Source organism: Crotalus tigris, unplaced genomic scaffold, assembly GCF_016545835.1.
Source record: "Crotalus tigris isolate CLP2741 ecotype Arizona unplaced genomic scaffold, ASM1654583v1 scf7180000024115.3125172, whole genome shotgun sequence".
In the NCBI taxonomy this organism is placed as follows: Eukaryota; Metazoa; Chordata; class Lepidosauria; order Squamata; family Viperidae; genus Crotalus; species Crotalus tigris.
Genome location: NW_024100392.1, coordinates 1,424,828 through 1,444,751, shown reverse-complemented (window position 1 = coordinate 1,444,751; position 19,924 = coordinate 1,424,828). Strand labels below are relative to the sequence as shown.

Here is a 19,924-nt window from a genome sequence, read left to right as displayed (position 1 = left end):
TAAATTTGTTGAAATTGGCTTTGGAACTTCCTCTACAAGCAATTATATTGGCATCAAATAGGATTCTTGATCTACAGTGTTTGCTAAATAAATAAAAATCTAAGTGATTTTGGTTTCTTCCTCTTTTTTGGAAATGTACTATCTTAATTTCTGAGGATGTCTATTTCCTGTGCTTAAGGTCTATTTTTCCCCTCTCAGCAACCCATACAATTTTCTTTGTTTGACATGTGTTTCTGGATGGACAATATTAGTTAGGATTCTGAAAGGGGTGTTTGGGACAAAGAGTCCTCAAAGTAGAGTGAATTTTCACCTACAAGTAGATTCCTCTTCATAATAAAGTCGTTCACTTATATCTTTCTTACATCTTTAGCATCACACCATATTTGACTTTTGGTTCTTCTACACTGCAGCCTTTAACTATTTACGGCATTTCCTCTGTTTAAACCAGCTAGAAATAAGGCTAGTTAAAGACATCCCACTATGAATTTCAAAGCCTTCCTTAGCTTTGATCATAGCAATTTCTTAATGTTCAGTCCAGAATCAGAGCCCCTGATTGGCAGTTTCCTTGGCATGTCACCTTGGCTGGAAGGGTGTATCTTTGCATTATTCTATCAATCAATATATAAAGAAATCTGTGGTTTCACTTGCATTGACACTTGTTAGAAAAAAATCAACGTTTCACTGGAGAACTCGTAAAAACAAAAATGACAGTGGAGAGCAACGTCCAGTCACTGGAGGAAAGAGTCAATTCTTCCTGCCAATTTCTCAGTTAACCTTGTTAACAGAATTATTAGCTCAAGCTTTCAATATCTTTTATGTGTTTCAGAGACTGTTTCTATTTCAGTTCACTCAAATTATGTGTTCTTGGGATTTATGCAAACTTTTAGGGTCATGCAAATAATTAAACTTCTACACATTTTATAGAAAGAATCTCACATCAGAGCTCCAAGTGCTGTGTTTCAAGTAAGAGATTGGTAATACCATTTATATTTAAATTATCTTTCCAGAGAGTTGCTGTGATGTCATCCTGTCTCCTCCCACAGTGTAAACTAAACTGTCAAAGTTTAGCTGTCTCTGTAACAGAGAGAACTGTTCACTTCATTGCAGCTGCATTACCTTGTTTGACACTCTTCAGCATCTTTAACAGTGGATTTTTTTTGTTTGGAAGTATGATATCAAGATTGGTCTTTCTCCTTTTCTGTGGACATTTTGCACAAATCCTTGGAAATGCTGGGAAATTGCCAAGAGGCAAGTAGATATGGTTCTCATACTTTGTAGGGAAGAAATGCTTAGCCTTAAATAACACAATCTTGTTTTCAGAAAATATGAAAGGATTAAGAATGCAATGGAGAAATGAAATAGTAAAAATTGCAAAAACACATATGAGAGAGACCGAGACAGATGGAGTAATTTAAAACTCTTTGCATAAACAAGGGAAAGGATAAAACATACTTTTTGATTTCATGTCCTAAACAAGGAATACTGCAACCAGATGAAAAACTAGTTTGTTTATTTTTTAAACATTTATTTCTTATGGTAGTGTGTAATGTGATCTCTGATATATGTGTGTAAACAGGTTTCAGTTCTTTCAACTTCACTGTAAACACTTTAAAACTGATTTGATTTAATGTTTATCATCAATACTATTTTTCCTCAATTACTTGTCTTTAGTTTCCATTAAAATGTATCCTTGTGTGCCTATAAAATGCAACGTTAAGGAGTACTGCACTGGACCCAATTTTCTATAATGTGAAAGAAATTATGAAAAAAATTAAATTTATTTTTCTTCAATATATGTTATTGTGACATTTTAAACTTCTTATTGAAAAAAATTTGTACTCTAATGTTAACAGCATATTTATAAATCTAGATTAAATTGTCTAATACGTTGGCACTTTTTAAATCTATGTACCTCACATTCTGTTACTGACTTTGCCAAAATGCTTTTTAATAGAGTGTATGCTTTGCAGATGTCCCAAGTGTGTCTAGAAATCTCTTAAGTACATTTTATTTTTTTATTCAGTGGATGAAGGAAAGTTAGAAAAGAAGTTCCTAGATTATGCGTGTATGACATATTTCATGTCAGAAAAATAGTAATCTTTTATCATAAAATAATGTGTTTTTCTTATTTATAATTTGAAAAGTTTATATTCTTCCATAAAATGTAGTCTTCATTAAATACATATTGTAATGCATTTATCAAATAGATATATAGTAATGTGCTTACCTTTTGAGCTAAATGGTATAGTACTTTTCATTAGAACATGTAGGAAATTCTATATAGCTTCCTTATCCACTTTTAATCATAACTATCTTTTCATGCAGAATTCTGACAAAATTCTGTGTCTATGTTTTATTTTCATTTTATTTTCATGCCTTCTCAAATTAAGTGGCAGCTGAAAATACTAATTATTATTTTTCATTTTTCAAATTATTCTTGATTTTGGAAAGAAATAAACATTTACATGTTCCAGTTTTCCAATGTGTACAACTCTAGTGTAAGGCTTTTTCTAATATACGGCGTCTATTGCCAATCTGAAGATATCCCAAAGATTTATCCATTTTATTATAACATTTTAAGGAATTGTAAACGTTTTTAGCTATTTTAAATATTTAATAACACTTGCTTCTTTTAAGTCTTGCATTATTAATTTTTTTTTAAAAAAATAAAGAACACCCTAAAGTTACTTTCTCCAATATAGCATTTGTGTTCACAGTCTTCACAAAATAGTACAAGGATTCCAATGAACAGCAGTGCTTTGAATTCAGTTCATAATGCTAAGAGCTGCCAAAGTTATTTTTGGGCAGACTTAACCATTTCGGTGAAATTTATTCCTGACATTAGGTTATGAATGTCGATTTCCTTTCCCTGGTACAGAAAATGGGAAGGGAAGGGACGGAAAGGGAAGGATTCCTTGTTCCAAGAACAGAAAAAAAAATCCTGCTTTTGTACCAAAAGAAATGTAGTAATAGAAAACCAATATCACATATTTCATATCACATTTCACTCAAAAGAAAATTCAGCTTGAAAACATTGGTAGAGAAATACTATTTTCTGTAGGACTTACTTACAATTGGTTTGATACTTAAAGAACCAGTAGAAAGAGACCGAATAGTTACATCAGATCACCACCTGAAGAACAAATGTGACTAGAAAAGCAAGCCTGCCCATCTTGGTCATAAAGTGGTCGATGACATGTCTGACCCAACTTTCTTGTGGCAGTAATTAAGTGAATATGGTGGTCATTAAATGAATGTGGCAGTCATTAAACAAATCAATAGTTCGCTATGGTGCAATTTTGCCAAAAAACAGAAAAAATGTCAGTTTTCAGCAAAATCATCATAAAAATGTAGTTATGTGACTTCAAGATGCTGTACATGGCTATAAATACAGCCTGGATGCTCAGCATCTGAAATGCAGTCATGTGACCATGGATGGGTGACGTCAGAACTTCGAATCCAGGCTATAAGTACCCTGCAGGTACTGAAGGTCTATTGGAATTTTGTGGCAGTAAACGACTGGTTATAAGTTGAGAACTACTTGCAATGCCACAGGTAAGATATTTGATACATCTATACTGGATGTATGTAAATACAGTTTCTTATACCCTTACTTTAAAGATAAGTGCATTAATCTGAAACACCTTGCCATTTCTGCTTTTGAAACATTATGGTTTCTTAAGTGGCAAGATCCTGTCCAGATCCTGGTCTCTAATTTAATAGGCATATATCAAATACTAATTTGAATATACCAAAAATAAACACAGAGCTAAATGTAACACGATTTGCCCAAATGAGTGGATCAAACTAAATCTACTCCATTTAACTATATGTACTTTAGAATTTTAGATTAAATTCAAAAGTGGCTTGCCTTACTTTTGATGTTATATATTTTTTTAATTGTTTAAAAACATGACACATTTACAAAGGTCAACAGGTCTTTTTAAGGCCATAGGCTTCTTTCCAAATATTCTTTGGAATACCTGTGTAACCACACAATGTTGACTGTCATGTGGACATTCCAGAAGAGTTAGGAAACAGGTCTCTGTACTCTGAGCCTGGTGCTTCTGTAACTACCTACCTAGCCTCAGTCCTTCACATATTTTAGAAAATGATTGCTGTACATGTAAACTTATTTCAGATAAACATTGGCAGAAAAGTAATTCCAGAAACATCCTGCAATAGCTGCAAATATTTTAAAATTAAGCTCCTTGCTATGTGAAATGGAGTGTATACATAGACGTGCCCACATAGCTGCAGACAAGGGATAACAAAGCTGTCAGTAATATTTATTTTAATTTCCATTTCACATGAAATATTAATGACTGGGCACAAGTAATTGTGGCTAGATGATGTACATATCTGCAAGACATTTAAAATGGGAACAGAGCTGCATTGTCTAATGTTTGTGGTATGCATTTACTATTCCATTTTTTAATTGTTGGCATTTTTAAGTGTTTCTCAAGTTTAGCAAAACCGCAATTCAGTTCTCATCTATTCAGAAGTTTTATTGATTCTAATGTTCCTAGGGAATATGTTGCTAAGAATACCAAAAGACATCTTAGTATATCAAATACAATGCAATATTTTTTTTTAATAATGAGCATTTTTTATCATTTGGAAAGAAAAACAACATCGTTTTCCAGCAACAATCATCACTCGCCAGAACAGGGTTCTTTCGCCCTTTTCTTTTCCTCTTGCTGCATCTGACTTACCTCTGTGCTTTCCCCACAGAAACCTCCAAAGTGACAGATTTTACCCTCCTGTTGATGTAGTTTTGTGGGTATAGCCTATATCACAAAAGCTTGATGGAGTGAAGCCAACAAGTGTTCATGAATTTCTATGTACATGCAGAGTGAACAATCTATAAGGACACCTGCAGTCTGTCAATTATGTTGCTTGTACAATGTGCTTATGGATAATTATGAAAAATCATTCCCAAGTGTTCATAGATGCTTATTTTGTAAAAAGATTAAAGATTGCAGTATCCAATAGTTCTAAAATACACAATATTAATAATAAGCCTACTTGGTGTATGTGTTCCTGTCCATTAGTAATTTGTGTGATTGTCAGTAACAGTTTATACTTCATTAACCATTCATTCAACAACAAAAAAAGGATTCACGATAATTTGAAGAAATCTGGAGACATCTTATTTAGTTTCTTCACTGGATTATGTGAACAATATTATATAAATATTGTCTAGAGGCTATTTCAAATATATATTTTATTAACAACCTTCTTTGAGTGAAGCCTAGCTTCTGGGTATAGATTAATGGAACTTGGTCTGCTATTGCTTTATTCCAGGATGTTGTTCCTCCATCATACTCCCTTTACTCCCTCCAGTCTAAATTATTGCCCAGAGATTTCCTACAGGTTTTGTCTGCTTAGCTTTGAGTTCAACCAAGTTTCCAGGTACTGCTGTTAAAGCAGGAACTTAAAAAGTTAATCTACATTGGGGTTTGAATTCCATACTTTTATTGGAATTGTTCTTGTAAGTGCTGACATTTTTTGTATACTTGCTTGCTTTTTAATAGAAACTAATGTATGTCATGGATGCTTTAGATTATGTTATGAATGCTTTAGTATGGAATCAGTCATGCAAAGACAGAAGTGGAGTAAATGGCCTAAATGATCTCTTCTTTTAGATATGGCAATCTGAATTCCCCTTTAGCAATGGTGCAACATTTACCATGTGGGACATGTGGAGTACTAATGTTGATTGCAAGGATTTATGTTTATTTTTAACTACCACATAGATAATTTAATCATGATAAAATCAGTGAGCCAGAAATTCAGATAATCCAAAGAAAGAAGCATTAATAAGGACATGGTGTAACTTTCTCCCAAAGTCTTTGGGAGAATTTTTTCAAACTAAGAAGTTATATTCATAAATACAAGTTTTTAGAATGTTTATAACAATACACTAATTGAAAGGAATGTCACGATAATTTCACTGAGATAAAAATATAGTTCTTGGCCAATTGGAAACATTAAGAAATATAAAAAATTATGTTTGAAAATTATGAGAGTGAAGCTATAAGGTCAGTAATAACCGCAAAGGAGAATTAAACCAAATGCTGATTGTCTTGGTGGGGTCATTGTCTTGGTGGGGTCATAGGATTGAACAAGAGAGGCCTCTATTTCCTGACACTTTTCTTCAAAACATTTTTTTCTTAATGTATCTGCACATGTTTATTTAGTATTTCCTTCTGCGAAATATGTACAAACATGCAATTCTACACTCTGCTAGTGTGGAATTCTTCAGTTACAAACAGTTAGATTTGTATGCAGTCATAATATCACTGCATTGTTCACAAATGGCTGCTCATAGTAAAGTAAAGTAAGGTTGTCCAAATGTTTTGTAAAAACAAACTTTAGAAATCACCAAAAGCTAACAGAGTTTTTTTTTAAAGTATATACACTGTGTGTGCTGGAAATAGCTCTTTTAATAGTAGCGTTTTATATAAAAGATATTAATTTTATGTAAAGTTATCTAATGGAGTTTGAGATTTTGTGTCTCCACATGCAGGGTATCTCTTCCAAAACTAATCAGAATGAGACTAAATTTTATATGATTGGAATAACTGACAGAAGAAAGAACAAATTTAAAAATGGGCCATATCTGGCTTGATGCTATGGAGAAAAGAATTCCAGAAACAAAAATATTCCAGTATATTGTATACCAAAGAGAGCAGCAATTGGGTGAATAAGGAGGCGTAGATTTTTTCCAGAAAGCAAATATTAATTGAAATGAATATTCCCAAATACTCAAGGAACAAACTAACGATATAGCTGAATCTGTATGATTTGGATAAAGAAGTGGAAGCTTATAATGATCAAACTTGCACATAGCACATTTGGTGAAGTCATATTCTATATTGATTGATTATGTGCCATTAGTCAGAGTTAATCTTTAGCAATCACATAGATAGAAGGATGATCTAGGATGATCTGTCCTCAGCTTGGTCTTCAGTCTTCCCACAGTACGTATGTCACTGTTTTGAATCCATCCATCTTCCTGCTGTTTGTCTCTCTATCATTCCATCTTTCCTATCATAGATTTCTCAAGGAAGCTAGACCATTGCATAATATATCCAAAATATGATAATATGAGTCAGGTCATAGTGCCTTGAATGAGAATTCAATTTTTTTCTGCGATCCATTTGCTTGTTTTCTTAGCTAGAAATCCTCTGGACTCTTCCATAATCAAAGCACTTCCATGTAATTTGGGCTGGTTCTTCATAAAGATTATGTTGCTAACATGTAAATTAAAGATAGTTTTGACCACTTTATGAAAGGCCAGGAGAGTGAGAGGGTCCGTCTATAGGGTCTTACAAGTAAGGAATATTTTTAAGGTATCTTGGAATAGGACATTTCTATTGTAGTCAATGTGATATCTCTGTTATAGAGAATATTCTTTTCCAACCTTTAAAATCTTCTTTGAGTCAATTATTTCTTGCTCACTGATGATGATTAGTATACTAATTCAAGGCTAGAATTTCCATCTCAGTTTGGAGATCCTTTGGAAGATTTTCCCTGTTTTTCTATGCATGTTTCCTTCTTCATTGTCTTTACCAATGTTGTAGTGGTGCCTCTAGTCTCATCTGAATTTTAAAAAAAAATATTCCTGAGATCTTTGTCCTTTTTGGCCTTAGGTTCTATCTTGGCTATTTCTACTTTGTTCTGATATCCAGATTTCTAATTTTACTGTTTCTTGATCTTTTCACATTCATGCTTAAAAATTCTTTTATTTTATTCCAAAATTACTCTAGTTTCCTATTACTAACATTCAGGATTTCAAGCTTGTCCCTGATATTTTCCTTCAAAATGATGGGTACGTTCTCAAGATAATATTATAGGAATTGATTGGGAAAAATTGCCTGGAAATCATACTTGTGGAATAGATCTTGATGGAGTAGTTGATTACAAACCGAGAATGAATTGACAGTATTTTGGGCAAAAAGACAAATACAATTTTAGGATTCATTTTTAAAAAGTATAATTTCGAAATCACAGAAATAATCATTCCATATGATTCTGTTCTGATCAGGTCATCCATCCTGGAGTACTGTATCCAGTTCTAGGAACTACAAAAAAGGATAAATCGAAAAGACAATAAGTGATGCTCAGGAACTATCAAGTCCTATAAAAGAAAAATGGAATGAAACTCCAGAAATGTAGACTGAAGAAGAATATATTAGTACACTTTACATACCTGAAAGTACAGTTTGCTGCATAGAAAAAAGGGGGTATTTTTGTTCAGAGTACAGAACACAAAATAATGCATTGATGTTGTAGGAAGGGAGATTCCAACTGAATGAATTCCACCATATTTGGTCTCATTCTGATCAGTTTTGGAATGAACTGAATGTCTAGTGAGAGCAAATGTCTATGGAAATTCTCAGCCATCCAGGTCATGGTTATCCCAAAGGTGCTTTTTCAAAAGTCAACTGGATTTTCTTTGTTTTTTTCCTTGAAGACATTTCATTTCTCATTCAGTCAGCACTGAAGAAGCTTCTTGGATGAGAAGCAAAATGTTTTCAAGGAGAAAAACAAAGAAAGTCCAGTTGCCTTTTGAAAAAGCACCTTTGGAATAGTGAGAGCACTTCAACGATAAAAAGGAGTGATCTCTCTTACATAGGATTGAACAAGAGAGGCCTCTATTTCCTGACACTTTTCTTCAAAACATTTTTTTCTTAATGTATCTGCACATGTTTATTTAGTATTTCCTTCTGCGAAATATGTACAAACATGCAATTCTACACTCTGCTAGTGTGGAATTCTTCAGTTACAGTTAAATTTTTTGAAGTTGCAATGTAATCATAATATCACTGCATTGTTCACAAATGGCTGCTCATAGTAAAGTAAAGTAAGGTTGTCCAAATGTTTTGTAAAAACAAACTTTAAAAATCACCAAAAGCTAACAGAGTTTTTTTTTAAAGTATATACACTGTGTGTGCTGGAAATAGCTCTTTTAATAGTAGCGTTTTATATAAAAGATATTAATTTTATATAAAGTTATCTAATGGAGTTTGAGATTTTGTGTCTCCACATGCAGGGTATCTCTTCCAAAACTAATCAGAATGAGACTAAATTTTATATGATTGGAATAACTGACAGAAGAAAGAACAAATTTAAAAATGGGCCATATCTGGCTTGATGCTATGGAGAAAAGAATTCCAGAAACAAAAATATTCCAGTATATTGTATACCAAAGAGAGCAGCAATTGGGTGGTAGTTTCTGAATGATCCACTGCAAATTCCTTTTTATTTCCCTGCAAGTCATGCGATACAGAGCATATGCTGGCTGCACATATTTATACAAATGTTGAGAGACACCATATGACAGAAGACCAGAAACACACAAGTAGTCCTTGATTAACAACAGTAATTGGGACTGGAATTTCTGTTGCTAAGTAATACCATCATAAAACATGTCATATGACTTCATTGTTTAGTGACAGAAATACTGACAGTTCCCATTGCTGTTGTTAAGCAAGGTTCACAGATTGTTAAGCAATGACTTCCTCACAACTTCCTGCCAGTTTCCAAAAACCAAACTCAGTGGGAAAGATGCAAGTTTCAGGTGGTTTGCAAGCAGGCTGGCAGGCATTTAAGTGGCTCCTGCAGGGCAGAGGAGCGTGCATAAGGATCTGGTATAGTATGGCACAAATGCAGCAAGACATGACTTGGGGTGACTTCTGTGGGGTGTGGAAGATTTATCCAAATGACTTGTGATCTTCCCTCCATTGACTTTGCTTATGGAATAATATGATCATTGTGTACTGCTTCCTGTTTCCTGTATTTTAGCCACAAAAGTTATTTTTGCTAGTTACTGTTGAACTGAAAAAGCCTATCCTTCTGTGGAATAAAATCAGGGTCATAAATGGGAAGTATTCTTCTAGTACAAAAATGAACAACCTAGAGGCTGTCGTCTTCCTGAGTCCTCAAAGAACTTTATGCTGGAGGATCATCTGACCTGTATTGCTAAGGTTTGATAGGATTCTTTCCCACAATTTTGAGATTGGAAGAAACATATAAAGCCCAATTTATATTTAACTTAGTGGGAAAAATAGCTCTCTAAATCTCCCCACTCCCAATTAAAACGTGTCTATGAGAATAGTATGACCATATCAACTATGACACTTGCCTCTGTTAAACTGTTTAGTGCAGGCTCTTGCCCTTTCCTTCTCTAGAACAATTCTTGAATTATTTTTACAATTCTACATTTTTTTCTATCCAGAGATACAGAAAGATGTACGACACATGCCCCAACCAGATAACATTAGACTAATAAAAAATAGGTATATAAGTACTATTTCATACTATTAGGTTCCGGAACTCAAGTTTCTAAGGTCAGCAGAAATATTTTAGAAATTAAGCAACCACAAAAGGGAAAATATTGCTCTTTTAACTTGAATGGTAGAAGGTAGAACTCAGCCTTTCTCTGTTCCCAGTTTGAGTTCCATCTGAATGAGCTTGAAATAGAAGTACTCTTTAGATCTCTTAGTGACATTTCTGTAAATACAATGTTTACAGGAACCTGCTGCCAAAAATAATGTCAAAGACATAAGGGTAAATACTTCAAGCGTCCATTTGCCGCTATATTATCAGAGTATAAGTCAGATGTATACAGCTTTAGTTGCTTTCCCATTTTTGTGATATCATGACTTGAAATCCTGTAGTTGTTATTTTCATTTCTTAGAACCATGACATTCTGAAAAACACTGTGCCGTTTTATCAAGTGACTACTATTAAAACATCTTCTGTTAGATTCACATTTGTTCACAAAACTAAGAAAGTATTACACTATTTGAAGTAAATTGTTATTCAGGCAGATAGTTTGAGGTTGCTTATTCTTAGAGCATTTCTTCATGATAGCGTAATATCAACCTGTTCTTGCACTCTGGAAGACATGGGTAACCCATACTGATGATGGGTAAGTGATACATGTGATTATGTCCTTATTTGCATTCCACTTAAAATACTCTCTAAATAAGACAAAAAGGGCAATGTAGCTGTGACGCCAAAATGAAATATAATGAGGCCAAAATGTAATATAAAGAAACCCTGTTATTACAAGTATTAAATGGTATAATAAGAAAATAAAACAACTGCCACATTTTTAGATAATGTCTCATATCCTATTAACCCTCCAGCTGTCTTACAAGGTTACCTCACTGAATACTTTCCAACAATACAATTTTACTAATACCTCTGATTTAAAATGGTTTCTCTATGAGGGGATTAGAAATGTGGATCAGATGGTAAACTAAGCTTTATCTGACAAAGAGGACAAAGAGCTCAGATACCTGAATTAAACTTGGAACAGAATGCAAGAAATGTACATGACTCAGCTTGCCAAATGTTATAGAATAAGTACAATAAAAATCATATCTATGAAAACAAGATGAAACAAGTTGGATTTTAGAAGACTGCAGATGTTTTATGCTTATGGAACAGCAGACTGTTAATTTCCTTACCATCAATGCTATTAAAGGAAATGTAATCCTTCTGTTTGTAGTGAATGAGCTTAAAGATATTTATCTGTGGTGTATTATGGTCATTATCTGACAGTACAGTGTAAGACTATTATGTTAAAACTGGGTTCCATGGGCAACAAATGTAGCTCAACTTTTTCTTATATTTTCCCAACTCATTTTAGGTAATATCTCATATCTTATAACCAGTGAGAACTTATATTAACTTATGTAGCCAGTCAGAACTTTAACTTAATCATAGATTAACTAGCTTCTTTCTTCATTTTCATTTTCACCATAATCACATCTTATGCTGTTTAAATGCTCTTTTGTAATAGAAATAACAAGAGAATGAAATATATCATGCCTTTTAATAAATTATCTTAACAATATGAATATGTAAACAATAAACATGTATCATGGGTGGAGACAGCAGGCTTCCCCGCTCCCCACATTGATGCAATCTGAAAAGTGTTTTGCAGTCTGAAAATATGTTGAAATTAATGCATGTCTGGAAGATTTATTTCTGCACTTTCAACAGCTAGTCTTCTGCAGACTTGCCTTCAGGGCAGCTTGCTACTCCTTTTATGGACTGAGGCAAAACAGGTGCAATTCTTCAATTTTTATGACTTAGTCCTTCTCTCATATGTCTTTAACTGCAATTTTACTTATCTCATTTTGTTCAATGCCATTTAAATTCTGTCTCAGTAGAAAGCTATTAATTCATCTCTTATAATGATGTAACTGAGAAAAATTGATGTTTCTCAAAACGACATTTTTCTTTCTTGAATTATTTACAGTATGACTTAAATTTTATTTGGTCTCATTTTAAGCATAAACATCAGTAACTTATTCTTGCAATAAAGTATATTGAAATAGCAGCTCTGATAATTTTAGCTTTATCTGAGCTAGTATAGTTTATTTATTTGTTTGTTTTTTTATATGCCCCATATCTCACTGCCAAGCTCACTGGGTAGCTTACAACATCATAAAATCAGATGCAAAAACATTACAAACAATAAATATTAAAATGAAAAAAATTAAAATTAGTTACAAAAACATGTGCTGGATTTGGAATTTTCTTTGTAGTCCACTACCACTTTCAATATGAAATGGCCCTATTGGAGTTCCAGGCCAATTGGCAGAGCCAAGCTCTTATACAAGGCCAAAAGATTGAAAGCAGATCTCACCTTGAGGAGCACAGTGCTCCAGAGGGTGGGACTCACAGCAGAAAAGGCCCTTCTCCTGAACCCCACCATCTGGAATTCTTTGACTGTCCACAGTATTCCTCTTCTGCCGGAAAAAGTGGGATGGGTCAATCCCATTGGAATGAGAGGGTTCCTCAGGTAGCCTAGTTATCATTAATCAAATGCTCAGATGTGGTTGCTTTTTGAGAGTTGGATCCCAAGAGCGGTTCCAGGTCATTCATGAGCAGCTATAGTGAAGGCTAAGGAAAAAGTGATTAAAAGTGCATAAGAACATTCCAATGTTCCATCCCTATGCAAGTTTGTACACAGCACTGTTATACAACACTGTTATACAAAGCTTGCATCCTGAAGTCACAATGTACACTTCATGCTTTGGGCATTATGGCTAGTTGCACATACCTGTGAACTAGCCTTTGACTATATTAGCATGATAATATGAAATGTTCACACACTAACTACTGAGAAAATATATTCAGTTATGAAAATGTGACAATAAAACGCAGCTGCTTAAAATAGAAAGAAAGTTGGCAAGAGACAAATTGATATATAGCCTAAATAAAAATAGGCGACCTTAGAGAATAAGGTATGTTTAAGTTAAGAACATAGCTTTAGACTCAGTATTTCCATATAAATCTGTTTATGCCTGTTTTATCTCTCCTCGCCTGATTGGCAAAATACCATTGTGCCATACTTCTATATACAGTATGTCGTTTTCCATCAAATCTAGAAAGGTATCATACTGTTCACTGAAAACCACAGTTCATATGCATTGTTACTACATAAGTAGTAAAAGTGTCTGAAAGTGAAAGGGTCTATATTTTAATAGCACACCAAATATCTCAAATGTCAAACATGAAAATAATGAAGAGGGAATAGTTTTTTCATGAGTTTTTGTAAAATAAATATTAGCAATTGAAGTTTTGTAAGAGTTCTCTTGTGGAAAGGGAACATAGTCCTTGAAAGTTGTAGGGCAAAAAAACTTTCCCTTTAGGTGGGCAACAAAAGTTAAGAAGAAAATGGCTCTGTTCTCTCAACAATTTTCGATAATCAGAATTAGCCACAATGTTGCTAAGTTGGCCAAAATTGTCTCTCAATATGCTCCTGTGGTGAGGTCAAGGTTAATTTTTTGTCTGCTTTTTCTTTCAGTTGTCTTCCTTATTGTTTATGGTTAGATTATACATTTGTCAGGGTAGAAAACATTGTTTTGATTAGATAACTTTGAAAGAATGACAACCACCAAACAGCAATTTATCTTGCTACTTGTTTTTTTAGGATTGACTAAAAGCTGAATTTGAGCATTATCAAATTTAATTATTGTAGATTTATTCATATTCAATGAATTCCTATTATCAACCATAATCTACTATTTATACAATATGTCATAACATATGCTTATAAAACTGTCTTGATCTTAAAATATAGAAGGAAGGAAGGAAGGAAGGAAGGAAGGAAGGAAGGAAGGAAGGAAGGAAGGAAGGAAGGAAAGAAGGAAGGAAGGAAGATTCCAATTTATTTTGCAGCAAAAATGTGTACATTTACAAAATTCTTTCTTATTTTATGATTACCAAAACCCCTCACTATTTTCTGTTATCTGAATCTTTTCCTAATCATCAAAACCATAACTCAAAAGTGCATTTTTTCTGTTCATGCAAAAAGCAGCTAGTTTTTCTCACTAAAGTGGTACCCATTTATCTCCTTGCAATATTGCATTCTTTCAAACTGCTGGGTAGGCAGGAGCCAGGGAGTGAGTGACAGGAGCCCATCCTGTTTCACGGAGCCAGCCTCGAACCACTGGAGTGCAGAGCATTTCTGACCTGCAGTTCCAGAGTCATTAAACCACTGAACCACTGCATCCCTTATGACTCTGATATAAGTCTGGTGTAAAGATTCTCAGTTATTAACAGTATTTGTTACTTGAACATGTTTGCCTTTATGACCACAGAAATCACATTTCTGGCAAGTCATTATAATTAAGATTATGCTTTCCCAACCTTCCATTTAAAAGGGGATTTTTAAACTAAATTTTGCAGGAAAGCATTTAATCCAAAATGAAGTATTTGTTTAGAACATGCATTATTTCATCTCAAACATGCCATAATAATGATTTATAGCATAAATTTCCTTTCAAGGTTGTTCTTCAATAGAAATCGCTGGAGTACTGAAGAACTAAGAGCCAATACCTTTTCAGCCCAATAATACTGTTACTTCTTTATTTATGGTCACTGATTAGTGTTATGCAAACTAACAAATTCTGTGTTTTAAGTAAAATACCAACACAAAATTGTAACTACATCACTGAGGCTATCAATAGTAAAAATCATTTCAAACAGGCTGATATGATAATCTAGGGAACTACTTGTTTTCCAGCAGACTGTACAGATTCAAATTAGAAATCATTAGGTCTGTTAATGAAGATTTGAGGATATTGTTTGCATTCTGGGACTGAAGAGAAGATAAGTCTTGGAAAGAACAAAGACATCGTCAACTTCACCTACAGTATTAATGTGGAATAATGAACAATCACTAGAATAATGATGTGTCTGCATAATTACTGGAATAATGCTGTGTTAGTAGTATGTGACTAACCTAATGCGCATTACACTTGGATACAATGTATGTAGCAAACTCTCCATTGTATACCTGTGAGAAACGAACCTAACGTATTACAATGTGTATTTCAACGTGTATTCCTTTGTTCCTGAGAAAAGGAAAGTACAAAACTGAAGTCTGAACCCACCCTCGGGGTTCAGAATTGCTAGTTGCTATTGCTTCTGAATCTGCGCAATAAATCTCTCTGCTAAAACCCTCTGGAATTCGTAAGAGTCCTTTCGTTTTCCACAAGAGTATGATACAATTTGTGATATACATTTAAAATAAATGCAAAATACAGATTTTTTAAAAAATACAATTTTTTCAGGCCCTCATTTAAATTCTGCTTCAAACAGCTCCAGATATTTCCTTGATAGTGGCCTCATTCTTCAATTAAACACCAATCTCTGGCATAGTGCCTTGCCATGTGGCATTTGTTTCACACACTAGACAATACATGATTTGACTCTCAGTGTGTAATGTTGTTCTTCTTCATTACATAATATCAGCATCAAAGTTTCCAGCACTACAAACATGTATTAAAAATATGTGCCAGAACATACTTTCCCATAAGTAAATGGAACAAATTGCAATAATTATCAATATGCCAGAAAACAGGTGTGTTTTAGATGAGGAATTACACAGGAATTAGCCAAAATATTTGTTTTATCATTTAATGAAATTCAAAGAGGCTTGTAAAGAAATTCACTTTAGTTGAAATCATGAACTAAATTCATGATTCCTCATAAATCGTCTAAATTATATCAGATCTGTTTACAATACATTGCCTATTATTAGAATCTTGCATTGTTAGTAAAGTAGTTTCCTCAGGCATTAGATGCTTCAGGTGGTCAATCACAAAGAATTATAGCTACTGGAGAAGAACATCTAACTTTTGGGAGCAGGACTGGAGATGATAATGGGACCCAGACCAAAGTTCAAAAATAGTCTGTGTATGCATAAGCCAGTATGGAAAGAGAGTTCCTTGTTTTCAAAGAAACAGGAGATGTGTATAATTTTCTGTATGATCATAAGATCATCTTAATTTGAGGGCAGGCTTTTTTGTATGGCTGTGAAAATTGAATCATACGGAAGGCTAAATACTAAAGAATTGGTGCTTTCGAATTGGGGTGTTGGAGAAGAGCTAAGAGTTCTTTGGACTGCAAGGAGATCAAATCAGTCAATCCTAAAGGAAATCATCCCAGATAGCTCTTTGGAAGGACAGATACTGAAGCTGAAACTCAAATATGCTGGACATCAAATTGTAATAGCAATAGCACTTAGACCTTTATACTGCTTCATAGTGCTTTACAGTATATTGACAGAGTCAGCATATTGCCCCCAATGATGAGAAAATGAGAAAAGAGGATGCAATGAAAAAGATCCTAATGTTGGGAAAGATTGGAGGCAAAAGCAGACAGGATGGTAGAGGATAAGATAGTTAGAATTTGGGCAAACTCTGAGAAACAGTGGAACTGAGGGGGGCCTGGTATTGCTATGATCAATGGAGTTGTGAAGAATTGGACATAACCTAGTGACTGGTTTTCTTTTGCCTTCCCATGATGATATTTTTTTGCAAATATCTTTTCTTTCTAGTGTAGCTACGTTGCTGTTTACAGTGGATTGTAATTTTCAAGAAATAGAATTGAACTAGAGTTTTTTTAGATTATTTTAATTCCTACCTGATCCAATATTAAACAACAGTGACTTTTGAATATATTGTTTGGTTGTAGATTAACAGTGTGGCATCTCATTTCTTCAGTTGTTGATCATACTATAATTCATTATTGCAGCAATAGATGCAACCAATAAACTTTTCTTACTATGCAGCATTTATATTAGACTTGAACTTGTTTCTTTTAGTGAACAACTTTTTAATAGTTTTTAATCAATTTGTACTGAACCCTAATGATTTTTTTCAGGCAATACTTACTCCTTCTTCTCCTTCTCCTCTTCTTCCTCCTCCTCCTCCTCCTCCTCCTCTTCCTTCTCCTCCTCCTCCTCCTCTTCCAATATTTATTGTCATAGGATCTTTATCCCAAATTGGCTGCTTCCCTAATAAAATTTGAAAACTGTGCATAATAAAAATGGCAAACTCAAAAGCAACGTGTAATAAGTTTTACAATTAAATAAGCAAAGTAATACTAACGGACTTTTTCTTTTGGTTTCCTTGTGCATTTTTCCTATCAGAACCTGTTGAGAAACTATTCATGTACTTCAGAACATGAAGGTAATTTTAACTTGCTAACATTAAAAGGAAATAACCTGCAGAGAACATTGAAATATTAATTCAAACTAAAAAATCTTACATCATCCTGTCATTTAAATAGATTTATTGTTAACTATCTTGACATGTGGTATCAATTTCCTTCATCTCCCATGATACAATAGAGATTATTTGGGAAAAATTATAAAAAGTGGTAAGAAAAAAACCTTAAGTATAAGATGAATCTTAGTTTGCTAATTTCAGCAGATACCATGGGAATTCTACAGATGGACTGAGCAATTTAAAAACAGCGCAGATGTTTCTTTTGTTGATCTGCTATTTTTGATAGCAAAATAATCACAGCTAGATCTGGAAATGAGAAAGGCACAGCTTTCTCCAATAATTTCTTTTTAATGAAGTGAATCTGGCTTCATTAAACCGTGTAGATATGCCACTAAACTCAATAAGGTTGGACTTCTCATGTGTCTATAATATTGTGACTTGGCAACAGTAGTCTTCTCTGGTTGATAATCCATTGATTTCTATTCAGGTGTAAAGGTGATTAAAACCTAGCAAATTATGTTATTCCAATTTACTGCAATTCAGCAAAATCAATTATTTGACTGTACACCATCAAGTCAGTGTCATCTTTAAGTGACTACCTAGATCTTTTTCCAGAATGAAGCTATATGATACTTAACTCCTATATAAAAACAAAATAGCTTATTATATTGCTTCAAAATATTAGAATTATACCAATTCATATCACTTGATCAAGGGATTTGTAACTTAAAAGTAATTAGATAAGTGAAACTTTTGGTTTTGTATCTGAAATCTAGAATGCCCAATGAATATATAAATAGCAGGAATTATCTTCTTAATGTTTATCACTTCATGCATTACACATTTGTAATGTACCCTCTCCCACATTTTGAAGCTGGTGTTGAGCAGATAGAGTTTTTCCATATAGCTTCAAATTGTCCAATAGAGCAGGCTTCCTGAATATGATTTAGGGAACAAATAGGATGGGTGTGAGTTCATTTAGATGTTGAACATCATGAGGGATAAAATAGGATCTCATGGAATGCCACAACAACTAGCTGAGAAACCTTTAATAGCAGCTGATTACTCTTAGATATCTGAGGATTATCTTAGGAGTGGCAAGATGGATTTTTCAAGACAGAATTGCATCAAAATTCTATCCCAGATCTTAAAATAGTAGATTTGTGACCATTTAAATTGTAATACTGTTTTTCTAATATCATTTTAATTTTAAAGTTCTTGAAACCTTCCTCTGAGTTAAACTATTAAAATTAGTCAACTTTCACAGGAATCTTGTGCGACTTTTAATATCAATATATTTAAAATATATGGGCTTGATCCATGTCCTTCTTGGTTTCTTTGTAGGATTGGGGGAAATAAAGAGAGATAGTAGGACTGGGAGGTGGACATTGTTTCACTTTGGTAAGGGACAGTACTGGAAGCCTTGAAGAAGGCTATGGTGCACTTTTGCTTAAAGGAACTCAAAAGGACCCTATAGGAAGTGGATTAACTAGATTCCTTTCAGTCCTATAGCACTTCCAACATGTGATAGAGAAGCCATTGATCACTCTAGTGATAACCTTTGTAGGAACCTCGATATAGTACGGCAATCCTTTTAGATCTTTCATTGGCATTTTATGCCATTGCCTATTGTATTCTGACATGCTACACATTAATATGGAAAGAAACAACCATTCCTCAGTGGCTCTTCTGATATCTCAAGACATAAATCCAATCCATGATGATGGATGAGGGCAGGATGTTGACTATTTTTACATTCTGTATATGCCACAAAGATTTATTTTTCTCTGCTGTTGCTATTTAATGTATTCATAGCAATTTTATGGTTTAATATCAATATGCTGATATTTGGCTCTGTATTATGATCTTGGGACCAGCAAGGGAAGTTATCAAAGTATGCTTCTGGTGTGTAGAGACTGTTAAAGTATAGATGTGACAAAATAGGACAAAGTTGATTTCAACAAGACAGAATTGCTGCCCTTGAGACAATATTACTATGACTTGATGCTTTGTCTTAAATTCATTGTTCGTGCTGGAAGGACTGGTGGTAGCAATAGCCAAAAATATTTTTGTCCAGCTCAGGTTGATGGCTAGGTTCCAGCCTTTTCTGGAGCAAAATGATCTGGCTACAGTGACTCATGAGTTGGATTTCTGCCTCTGGAAATAGCACTTGGTCCAAATGTAGTGACCTTCACTTTTCAGAAAATGACTTATGTGTCATTCAATGCTCTTAAGGGTATTTGTCATGAAAATGACATTCTGCGTAGAGATGCCCATTACAAAGAAACCTTAAAGGATAGAAAGATACAAAAACATTTAATACTATTTGTACAGTTCAGTTGTCATCAAAAATGTAACAAGAAGGGTTCAATTGA

At 33.8% G+C, this 19,924-nt stretch overlaps 1 protein-coding gene across 50 annotated transcripts in view; it reads left to right on the top strand.

Moving 5' to 3' along the window:
* Positions 1–1,061: 1,061 nt before the first annotated feature.
* The window catches only part of LOC120298547 (ABI family member 3 binding protein), a 147,284-nt gene continuing 128,421 nt past the window's right edge, over positions 1,062–19,924 (top strand). For 49 of the 50 annotated variants that reach the window (XM_039322344.1, XM_039322373.1, XM_039322360.1 and 46 more), the window contains exon 1: positions 1,063–1,248. In XM_039322344.1, the coding sequence (XP_039178278.1) occupies positions 1,170–1,248 (79 nt within the window). In that variant the 5' untranslated portion in view covers positions 1,063–1,169. Of the gene's footprint in view, positions 1,249–19,924 lie in introns of all 50 variants that reach the window. The other variant, XM_039322372.1, reaches the window with a different exon arrangement.